Source organism: Oryza brachyantha, chromosome 7, assembly GCF_000231095.2.
Source record: "Oryza brachyantha chromosome 7, ObraRS2, whole genome shotgun sequence".
NCBI lineage: Eukaryota > Viridiplantae > Streptophyta > Magnoliopsida > Poales > Poaceae > Oryza > Oryza brachyantha.
In genome coordinates, this window is record NC_023169.2 from 15015857 (window position 1) to 15028428 (window position 12572).

At 42.7% G+C, this 12572-nt stretch overlaps 1 protein-coding gene across 1 annotated transcript; it reads left to right on the forward strand.

Moving 5' to 3' along the window:
- On the forward strand, positions 1–4656 carry LOC102718569 (heterogeneous nuclear ribonucleoprotein 1). The gene is made up of 4 exons (XM_006657829.3): positions 1–530; positions 884–1130; positions 1251–2430; positions 4277–4656. Exons 2-4 carry the CDS (start codon positions 909–911, stop codon positions 4288–4290), a joined length of 1416 nt encoding a protein of 471 aa, XP_006657892.1. The 5' UTR covers positions 1–530; positions 884–908; the 3' UTR covers positions 4291–4656.
- The last annotated feature ends 7916 nt before the right edge of the window (positions 4657–12572 follow it).

A 12572-nucleotide genomic window follows, 5' to 3' on the forward strand; every position in this document is an offset into this window, starting at 1 on the left:
GTGGAGGCGGCGGAGCGAAAAAACAGTAGGTCGTCTTCTACCTCCGGCCACGGAGGAGGCGCGTCGCGGCCAGCGCGGCAAGACCTGCTCCCTCCATTATTTATATCGTATCCCCACCTCCTCCCTCCTCCTGCTTTCCCATTCTAGCCGAGCACCGCAATTGCAGGGTTCCGGAGGCGAATAAAAAAGTTGCCTCCCCCGCAAAAGTAAAAAAACGAAACAACCATCCACCAGACCAGCGCATCGCGGCACCGAGCGGGCGAGAGAGGGGAGCGAGCGGAGGGAGGGAGGGAGGGAGAGAGGGTGGAGGAGCAAAAGTTCGATAAAAGGAGAGGAGGAGACGAAGCGTCCAAGCCCAAGTAACTTCCCCCAACCTCCGCCTCGACCCGCGACCTCCACCTCCTCCTACTCCCATGCCTGCATCGAGATCTTAGCTGCGCCGGAGATCGAGAGGGAGGAGCGGCGAGCGCGGCGCCCCCCGATCCCTCCTCCTCGCCGCCGCCGGAGCCGACGACGACCACCGCCGATCGGTAAGTGATCGGATCCGCCTGCGTGCCAAGGCCCCGGGGCCGATCGGCGGCGGGGGGCAGCCGGATCTGGTACGGATCGCGGCGAGGGGCGGCCGGATCTGGTACGGATCTCGCCGGGGCGGGCGTAATTCCGTGGCCCTGCGAGGAGGGGGGGGGGAGCGCTTGGCGTTTTGCTACGTGGGCTGTGGGTGCGGCCCCCGATCGCGGCGTTGCTTTCAGCTCGGATCTAGCTGATGTGCGTCCTGCGCGCGCGGGCGCATGCGTTTTTGTGGTGGCGTTGTGGATAAGTCGGGGTTTTGTCCGCATTTGGTATGGCTGGCTGGTATCAATTGGGCTTGCGTTGTGGATTGCAGGGGGAGGAGGGGAGGGGAGGACGCGATGGAGGCGGACTCCGGGAAGCTCTTCGTCGGCGGCATCTCGTGGGAGACGGACGAGGACCGCCTCCGCGAGTACTTCGGCCGGTTCGGGGAGGTCACCGAAGCCGTCATCATGCGGGACCGCAACACCGGCCGCGCCCGTGGGTTCGGGTTTGTGGTCTTCTCCGACCCAGGCGTCGCCGAGCGAGTCACCATGGATAAGCACATGATCGACGGGCGCATGGTAATCATGTGGTGACCTCCTTGCTCTTTCCTCTGCTAGTGAAGTATTGTGCATTTCGGTGGCAATTCTGTCCCAGTGCGGCTGTTCATTGTCTGAGCTCAATTGTCCATACCGATTCAGGTGGAAGCGAAGAAAGCTGTTCCCAGGGACGACCAAAGCATCACCAGCAAGAACAACGGCAGCAGCATAGGGTCACCTGGACCAGGCCGTACTAGAAAGATCTTTGTTGGAGGCTTGGCCTCTAATGTTACTGAGGTTGAATTCAGAAGGTACTTCGAGCAATTCGGTGTGATAACAGATGTGGTTGTCATGTACGACCACAACACGCAGAGGCCTAGGGGCTTCGGTTTCATCACCTATGATTCAGAAGATGCAGTGGACAAGGCACTACACAAGAACTTCCATGAGCTGAATGGTAAGATGGTTGAGGTCAAGAGAGCTGTTCCCAAGGAGCAATCACCTGGACCTGCTGCACGTTCACCTGCAGGAGGGCAGAACTATTCTATGAGCAGGGTCCATAACTTCTTGAATGGTTTCAACCAGGGATATAACCCAAACCCTCTTGGAGGTTATGGCATGAGGGTTGATGGAAGGTATGGCCTGCTTACAGGCGCACGAAATGGATTCTCTTCATTTGGCCCTGGTTATGGAATGGGCATGAATTCTGAATCTGGAATGAACGCGAATTTTGGCGCTAACTCTAGTTTTGCCAATAACTCCAATGGACGGCAGATAGGTTCATTCTACAATGGTAGTTCAAACAGATTAGGTAGTCCTATTGGTTATGTTGGTCTTAATGATGATTCAGGATCACTACTGAGTTCAATGGCAAGGAATGTTTGGGGTAATGGAAATCTGAACTACCCGAGCAACCCCACAAACATGAGTTCTTTTGCACCATCTGGAACTGGAGGTCAAATGGGTGTTACCGGTGACGGTATTAATTGGGGAGGTCCTACTGGCCATGGAATGGGCAACATTTCAAGCCTTGGGCTGGCTAACCTTGGCCGTGGAGCTGGAGACAGCTTTGGCTTGCCTTCTGGCAGCTATGGAAGGAGCAACACAACTGGTACCATTGGTGAACCCTTTTCTGCACCACCCAATGCATATGAAGTGAACAATGCAGATACATATGGAAGCAGCTCCATTTATGGAGACTCAACTTGGAGGTTCACATCATCTGAGATTGATATGCCTCCTTTTGGTAATGACCTTGGAAATGTTGAGCCAGATATCAAAACCAACATACCAGGAAGTTACATGGGCAACTATACTGTTAATAATAATCAGACAAGCAGAGGTCAGTAGTCACTTCAACATTTTGCTATGAGCTAAACACATATCCCCCATATCTTTGGAACCAAATTAATGTTGTCACTTATTTAGCCATTAATGAAGAAAATAGTTTATATAGTCCCCTCCTATGCTGAATGTAGGTTGTTTTAGAGTATTGCACAAGAATTAGAAAATGTTAAGGTGACCTCGTTGCTTTATTGTTATGAAATGTTGGAAATGATACCTCATCTATACATGAGAATAGTTACATTCAATTAGCAAAGACATAAGTGGAACAGCTAGGGGACATGCGCCTATAACGACTTACATTTAATGAAGAGTAAAGAACTCTAATAGACTCTAATACAGCCTATATTTGGAATTGGAGAGTTCAACAAATAAAGATGTTTTCATGGTATATTCTCAAGCAAACTGGTGATACTATATAAAAAAGATATACCTTTCTTGGGTGTTCCAATCTTGGAAATTTATCCTTAGGAGAATAGGAGTCAGGACCAGATGATGGTTAAATTTTGCATCAGCACAAAAGCAACCCATGTTCTATATCTACTATTCGACTTACTATATTTAAACCCATGCCTCAAATATAGTATGATTTCTCAGGTGTTTATGTAGATTCTAGATGATTTTGTTCAATACAAGATGCCTTCGCTTGTTATCCACACTTAAATGGGATACTTACGAATTAGAGTTGAGCACTACACTTGGAAAAACCAACATGCTATTGCTGGCCAATATTTACATGCCACCATAGAATTTAAAAACATTTGTATTAGCTGAGGACCTAATCTCATAATAATTTCTTGCCACAGCTAATTTGTTAATTTGAACTATGATAGTCTTGTTGTGTCTCTGCATGTGTTTAAAGTTCTGGCAATAGGTTAACCATTTGCTGAAATAAAATAGTCATGCCTTAAATGGTTTGCAAAATTTTATGGATGCACGTGGGTTGGCTGATATTGTCTTCATTCCACTTCACATCAAGCCTAAAATGGTATTGCATTTGTTAATTTATGTGTTTGAATTATTTGTATGCAAATGAACAGGAAGGGGGCAATGCGACATACATCACTAGGAAAATGGTAGCACCTCTGTTGTTAGTCAATTCTGCACTTAAAAAAAAATAGAGCAGTAGATGAAGCATTTGATTGCACACTGCCCTTTTCTAATACATGTGTGTGATTCTGCATGGTCCTTTTCTAGAAAATTGAATGGGATTTTGGTCCTAGATTTTAATGAACATGGACATGAGTCAACTACCTATCTTGCCCATATACTTTATGGAGCTGTGATATTTTGGCTGTTTTTTGGACAATTATGTTCACCTTCCTAATCCATCTTTATTGCTAGATCAGTCAGTCAACTAGTTGAAAACTCTAAATTTCAGTGTGGCCTAAAGGCCTGTTGCCTCACATATGCAATGGATACTTGTTGTTAACAACAAATGTAGATATCTACTGCTCATTCTAGTCACAGATACATGTTTAGACATGCATGCACTAACTTTTGGAACTCTGATTATTAGGTTGGATGCATGAAATCATTTGTAAGTAATATAAATATACTATAGTTATCGATAGAATTTAGTGGTAAAATTGTGTTAGGAATAGTTTTGATGTCTGAAATGGCATGCATTTATTAAGCATAGAGCTGTATGAATATGTTTTGGAACAAATCAAATCCTTGACTTTGATATAATGTTTTATTTACCAGTAATTTACCAATTTAACACCTGATCTGTTATCAGTGAAGTAATTTAGGCTGTTCTTAATACTCCTTTATCATTAAAATCTGTATTGACGATAGCTACAACATCTCTTTCTTACTATGATTGTCAAATCAATTTGCAGGTATCACTTCCTAGCGAGAGTACTATTATATTCATATATGACTTGGGATAGATGAAAGAAGCATTATATCAGGTATTCAGGTGCATGACTATGAATTGGTGATATCAGGTTAATATACGGGTTAGTTAATTGTTTCTAGCTAACCAGAGGTGTGGTTTATGGACACCACCATGCTAGAGGAGCGAATACAAACGTTTTGTGAAGGTTTCAGATTTTAGTTTAATTCCTACATGTATTAGGTCTTGGTTTTTGAATGAGATGTGCAGTGGTGATTGCGGCACATACTTAGAGTGTTCCAACATAAGCTGGAATCCTGTCATATGGACAAACTTGTATACCAAAGGAATGCTTTATTATCTTGCCCATTTATGGCTACATTAGCTCGCTTGTTTTCATTCCTTTTTTAACCATTCCATTTGTATACTAGAGATCTGCTTGACTTACTAGTGAAACTATTTGGGTACGCCAATCCTATCTTTGCAGTTGGCACCCAGAAATAAAGCCACCAAAAGTACATACATATTTATTCTGCCTTGATTTGCCATATGTATGCATCTGTTCTTTTTGAAATAGAACTTTGGGTTTGATTTTGCCAATTTATACATTGTGTGTCATTGCTGTAAAGCTTATATATAGCTGTTCTGCTGTTGCCTGTTGGTTTAGTTAAATGTAGCCTTTCATAGCATGGCATGTGGCTTGTGCCTTTCTGTTCGCTCATCTTTTAGAAAGTAGCTTTGGGCCTCATGTGGACGGAGTTCCCCCTTTTTAGGTAGTTAAGCCTTCAGGACATGGCATATTGGCACATATGTACTTGCACTAGAAATTAGTTCTGCCCAAATTTATCATCCATATTGCCATTTAAATAGATATCTAAAATAGATTATCTCTTTATATCAGTTATCACTCCAACATAACATATATATTACATCCTCTCTGTATATTTTATTAATATTTTGCAACCACTATCTCATGTTGTTCTTGCTCTCTCATTTAGAGTGAGGAGAGAAATAAATATGGTGTTTTGCTTGGAGGATAGGATTGATTATCTGCCTTAACAATTTTTCCACCTCACACTCTATTTTTAGGATGGGGTATCTATTAGAAATGCTCTAAATTTGCTCTATGCCATCCTCATCACGGAAACGTCACCATATCTTTTAGGTTTCATTATGACTTCTTGATACCTATTACTCCATTCGTCCCAAATTATAGGGTGCCCATAATGTTATAATGTTAGGAAAATCAACACCTACCATCTTTCACTATTATTTAGACTCATAAAATATGTTTATTAAATGCATGTGATGTCATTATATTCATATTTGAAAAAGATTCATATGATATTAATTTTGTAGACACTAATAAGATACTGTTAAAGAAATTAACATCTCTCATCTTTTTTTGCTTCTACTATTACTTATACGCCAAAATTTGTTTTTTTTTCAACAAAACGTTGGAGTTGATATTTTTGGGTGTTTTTTCACTAAAGTTTATTTGCTAGCCTTGTCTTTTAGATCGTTAAGAGTACGTATATAAAAGGTTTATCACAAATTGTTTTTCGTATATAAATATGTTGTTTGGAATCGCGCCCTAATAGTCAAAGTTCTGCGTTGGAAATTGTGTAAAAACCATGTAGTATGTGCTACAATTTGGGACGGATGGAGCATATTTAAGGTGCCCGAACTAACTAGGTTTCATATATGTCGAACTGTTGATATCCATGTTTGGAATAGCTCTTATTGTTTCGCTTATCGAAATAATAAGCTGTATGGCTAAATAATAAACAAAAAATAATTTATGTGAAACTTTTATATATGTTAGTAAATTTGTAAAATAAACTACAAAGAAAAGTCCACAAAATTAATTTGAAAACTAATTTTTACAATTCAAAATTTGGTTTATAGTCATAAACAAAAATGAAACAAGAGTTTGGTAAAAGTATAAAAGCATGAAGACGGGTTCAGGCATCAGTTGTCCATATATTCTTTTTCGTCCATGTCTTATCCTGTTTAATTATCTCAGATAGATTGTATATCTAATGATTTGGTTCTATAAGCTTACAGCATGTAGAGTGGTATATGGTATTAAGCGGTATGTTAGTGCGATCTTCTAGGGCATGTAGAGATCAATTTTTCCCTCCTCTTTTTCCTCATGTCCTCAACATCTAAAAATATCATCAGAGAAATTATACTTTTGCAGAAAAAAGAGATCGTGTTAACATCTCCCAGACGGGCTAAATGGAACAATATATTTTCTATGGACTAAATGGAACAATATATTTCCTATTTTTCTAAGGATTTCAATGACAAAATCCTACGCATATCATGATGACGGATGTTTCCTGTCCTACCCCCTTGTCCGAGGAGAATTTTACTCGTATCTTTTCACATTTGCTTATGCTTATTATGTAAAATTTGATTTTTGACCTTAAATTTAGAGTAATTTTGGAAATTTTTATCGTAATTTATTTTTTAGCCTTGGTTTTTACATAGCTAAGAACACATGTATAAATATTTTATTCATAAATTATTTTTTATTTATAAATATATCATCTGAACTTTTTTCTCTAAAAAAGCCAAACAATCATTCCGTTTAACTATTTGATACTATTACATTTGTAACTCTTTGAATGCCACCTTAGTTTTGCTCTTACAAAATGCACATAAAAGAGGTGCTTTCTCGACTATTTATCACTTTTGCTTAAGTAACATGACATAGTGGTTTGCCACCGTAGATAGCAACATAGGTCCCTTGCCTCAGACCCAACTGCATTGGATTGAGTTCCCGCTAACACAGGCGAAGACATCAATAATGGGGTCTTGCGCTGCTGCAATGGTCTATAGCGTAGCCAAGTACTAGCCCTCGAGTTTCTCCACATGCCGTGGTAGTTAGAGGTGGCAATAGAAACTAGATACCCGATTCCCCATGGTGAATTCACCTATTAGGGCATGGAAATGGTTGAGATACACTACCCATAGGGATGCAAATGGTCTAAACTTTATCCCCATCGGCGAGGCGGGGACGGGGACAGGGACGTTGCACCACTCCCCGTCTTCGTTCCCCACGGAGACCCGTTTGTACCGTTGAGGAACCTAATATAAACTTTAGATATGATTTGGTCAAAAAAATAAAGCCCACAAGACATGGTATATAAGCTTAATCTAACCTCTCAACAACAATACGCTCTATATTTTCTCTCCACCAGTCCGACGCCCCCAATGCACCCACCACGCCGATGCCACCCCCTCCTCCTGACGGCCGCCCCCTCGACACCCCCATCGTCTGTCGTGCTGGCGCCACCCCCTCTCTACGCCATCCCCTCGACGTGCCAGCTGCCTGCTCCCACGACACGTCTCCTGACCGCCACGCTCCTTGAGCCAGGCTGCCGACCACGGTTGACTAAATGGGACGGGGAAAACCACGGTGAAAAAATCATTGTGGTGATCAGGAATGGGTTTCAATATAAGTCCCGTCGTAGTTCGCGGGGGCGGGGACGGGTAGATGAAAATTTTATCATCGCAGGGACAGGGACGCAGTGGTTATCCCCGACGTTGAATTCCCCATTGACATCTCTAGCGGTAGCAGAGGGAGAAAGCATCAAGGATGAATGGCCTGCACAATGGTGAAGAGGGTCACACATTGGAACCTCGTATGAGAGGAGGCTGACCGAATATGGAGGAGACATTAGGGTTAGTGATGTCATCTTGAATTTGACAGGGCAAGCTCACCACTAAGAGGTCATCCACGGCGGATGCCGTAGGTCTTGGGGAGCTTTTCCATCGGCGGAGAAGACGAAGGAGAGAGGTGGACCTGTGGGGCCAACATTTTTTTTCTACAGCGGCAAGCTAGTTTGGCACGTCACCGGACAAAAGTTGTCATATGCGAGGTACTACTTTGCATTCGCTAAACCAACCATCCATCACCACCCTCTTCCCGTCATCACTCGCTCTCTCGCTGTATTGCTCTCTTGTGGAAACTTTTGTGAAACGGTATTGATTTTTTAATGCCATATAAGAGTACATCTAGGGTCCTATCTTTTGACCCAATACGCATATGCCACTATCAACATTTAAATTTAAAACATTAAATTTGAAATTATTTTTGGAGGTTTTCTCATTGTAATTTTTTTTGGGTGTTGACGTTAAGTCACAAAAAACACAAATGCAAAAGATTTAACCATAATTTTTTTCTATTAATACCTGTTTGGCGTATTTTTCACATCTGGCAAGCGTTGAGGTCACTAAATGCATGGCTAAATTTGATGCTCCATGTATTCATACAGAGAGCGTTTCTATGTTAGGCCCCGTTTAGTTGGCAAAACGAAAATTTTTGGATATAACGTCGGACATTTGAACAGATGTTGAAAGGAATTTTCGGGCATGAATAGAAAAACGAATTTCATAGCTTGCCTAGAAACCTCGAGACGAATCTTTGGAGCCTAATTACTCCATCATTAGCACATGTTGGTTACTGTAGCGCTTATGGCTAATCATGAACTAATTAGGTTCAAAAGATTCGTCTCATGATTTTTTCCTAACTGTGCAAATAGTTTTTTCATCTATGTTTCATGTTCTATTTAGGTATCCAAAGATTCGATGTGATGTTTTTGAGAATTAAATAGACCCTTATTTTCTCTCCTTATTCCACTATGATACATCACTGCTCCCATGACTAGTTCTATCTCCATATATTTTCATGCTCCACAGCAATCTTTACACTCTACTTTCCATATCACAACAAAAAATATGAGATAAAGAGTCAGACTCGATGGCCATATTTGATAGGGTGGTTCCAAGATTTGGTAAGATAGATGTGATAACTGGTTATTTGAAGAACTTTGTTGGAGACATATTTTCATCCATGTTTGTTATTCCATAGAATGAAGAGTGAGATGACCATCTGTAGCCTTGGAGACGCTCGAAGGAAGTACCCGATGCAACAAATAAAGGACACCTACAATCCTCAAATATATTGGAACAACAAATTACCTCTTGTAGGAACACAATCCTCAAATATATTGAAATAGGACTGACCTAGTGTAGTAACATTCAAGTGATAAGTATCCCAGATCTAAAATAGGCTATGTCGACAACACAATACTCTAGGAAAAAATAGAGAAAAAAAAGAGTTATTGCAATACCCTAATAAAATCATTCATAATGCACTTGCATGTGAGTGATCTCGGCTCGCCATGTTGTCGCAATTCCTCCACCTCAGCTGAGGGTGTGCCCTTGTGAGGCTTCTCATGTCTTATGCAAGAGCATCGTTAGGGCTAAGACCTTTAAGGGGCGAATATATAAAGCCATGCATGCTCGTTTTCTACATTGGGGTACCCATGCCGCTGCGCATGGCTAGGAAGGAAGGATGCAAAACATTTTATGCTTGCCTGGAGTGAACACACTGCAAAGCAATTAATTAGGGTTATGCGATATGTTCACCGGAGAGCTAGGCGTGCCAGAGAATTGGTTCATGCGATGAACGTGGCGGGATTAAGGCCACACACAGTTACTTCTACAACTGCAAGTTGATAACTGCACATGATGTTGTCCATTTATTTTTCCAATGGATGGCAAGATCTAGTACCACAGTAGCTATGCTACAGTAGCCGTATACTATTTTTCCGTACAGAAAATGCCTTCAGTAATTTCACCCTAGGAACTGTACAAGAACCGAAAATGGACGTCGCGAGGGTTCGTCGCTGCCCGGAGAAGGCAAGGTGCGTGAAAAAGTGGGCTTTATGCGGCTGAATTGTTTGTTGTATCCTTGTAGGGCTGTGGGCTGGGCCAATTTGGGATGGAATATTGGAATGTCAAGTTGGGCTAAAGGTAAAAAAGGCTAGCATCGTAGACTTTTGGGTTTATTAGCTTTGACTTGCCTTCGGAAAAACGGCCAGCTTGCAGTGGAATTGGAGTGGTATTCAACCCAACTCTGTGTGATGTCTCATTCATTCCTTAAAAGAATTCTCTTGTTTAGAAGTTATAAGCTTTTATAGTATTAGAAAGGGACATAAAAAAATCATTGCTTAACGTGAGGTGCTAATTTTTCTGTTGCAGTGTTGTGCCCAGCAATGTTTCAGAAGTACAATGTACGTAGATTAACAACCTGTAATGGTGTTTCCCGTCACGCAAGTATCATATTAGATCAGTAAAGTACAAGTCTACTAGACTGGCAAGCTAATTAAGCGGTTAAGCCTTAGCTTGACAAGTTAATCAACCAATGTCCTAATAGGCTTGCTAATGTGCATGCTCAGCCCCGTGCCGTAGCAAAGTTACTTCTAGAACATAAACTAAACATCATAACGTGATTTATGTGAGCAGCAACGAAAAAAAAAAGATCGAAAGAAAATCACCGTCTTGTTGTGAGGTTACCAACAAAAGTACTCACCTCACCTCCACGCTCGCCGTCACCATCGTGGGTGGACGCACTCCCGTCCCGTTCCCACCTCGTTTTTTCACCGCACGCGAGGCCGAAAACGCCCTCCCCCAATGCGCGACGGAGCGCCGCTTTTTGACCACGCGCGCGCGTGCAAAGCGCCCACCTCCTGCCGTCCTCCGCCTCCCGTCCCCACACCGTCCCCCCACGCCTCACCGCCCCGGCGCCCCCCGGTGAAAAAACCACCGAAACCCTCGCGCTCCACGCCGCACCGCCACAACACTACTAGCTACTCCGTACTATTTGTAGCGGTCGCAAGGCTGCAACGCAAGAGAGGCCCGTGGTCACGGAGTGGCACGAGTGCTGCTGCTCGCTCGCTACCTGGCACGGGCAGGAACAAACAAACGGAAAAGCGATTCCTTGCTTCCACAGCCACCAAAAGTTAACACCCGGCGCACGGTGGCCGGCCGCCCGGCCAGGCCAGGCCACCACCACCCACGCTACCTTTCCGCGGCTCAACTCTCTCCCCTCCCCCACCCCCCTCCGGCCCTCCCACGCAGACACACATCCACTGACAGCTCTGCACGCGCGGAGAATGCTTGGCCCCCAACTGTCATTGCACGTTGGTTCTGAACTGGTGAACTAGGTAGGTAGGTGTATCATCAGTCCGACGAGACATCCAGCCCGGATCGACGACACCTGTCGTCAAAACCATCCTCCTCTCGAGACTCGAGAGAACCGAACCGGGTAGATCGCAGCAAAAGCGACTACAAAGATACACACCGCACCAGCGCCACCCACGCCAACGCCTCCCTCTCCTCTCGTCTCGTCTCGTCTCGTTGCGCGCCATGCTGCGGCTTGCTTGCGTCGTGTACGCAGGGTTCGTAAAACCGCCAAAACCGTGGCGGTTGTCACGGTAACCGTGCTCTCTCTGCGGAGGCATGGTTTCGGTAAACCGCGGTAACCGAGTTTAAATTTAAGGAGAATTTAAAAAATTTGAGAAAATTTAATAAAAAAATATATGTAGTATATGTTGATATATAGTGTAGTTTTGTCAAAGAAATTAATGAAAAATGTATTCCCAGCGTAATTAAAAATCATAAACGAGTATTTTGGGAAACAAAAATAGAAAATAGCCTATTGCAAGTAATATTTTATAGGAAGATGGTCAAAAATATTTTGTGTTGAGTCATTATTAATTTGCACTAGACAATAGGGTATATAATGTTGAAATACAAATATACGGCAATGGATATATGGAAAATTTGTATAGAAAAAAAATTATACGTGCATCTTAGTACGTATATAATAATTTTATTCGTAATAATGGATATTAGGTATAGTTATGACGCAACAATCAAAATAAAGTTGTTAATTGTTATTACTTGTTATTGGAGTGAATTATTTGGTGAAGGGTGATATGTTGGTGTATGTTTGTATGCTGTAATATTAAGAATTTAGAAAATGTCATGTGAAAATTTTCTTGTTTTCCTTATAATATGTCCTATTGTCATAAATATAGTCACAAAATATTTTCCTATTTTTCATGTATTTTTTTTAGATTTTTTAAAGTTTTTTTTCATTTGATATCACACCTGGGGTCTCCTCGCGGTAACCACGGTTTCGACTAAAAAACTGTGCGGTAAGCTGCGGTAACCGCCGTTCTCATGTGCTGTTCCAGCAAATAGATACCGCGGTTTTCGTGGCTTACTGCGCGATAACCGTGGCAAACCACGCGGTAAGCCGTGAAAACCGCGCGATTTTAAATTTAAATTTTTTGGATTCAAATTCATCCCGTAAAAGGTTATCGTTCGGGATCCGTGGAAGCGCGGTAGCGCGGTTTTGGCGGCTTGCGGGTAAGAGAAACCTGCGTGTACGTGTGTATATACACCACACCGGGGTTTGTGGCGTAGCGCGGAGCGTG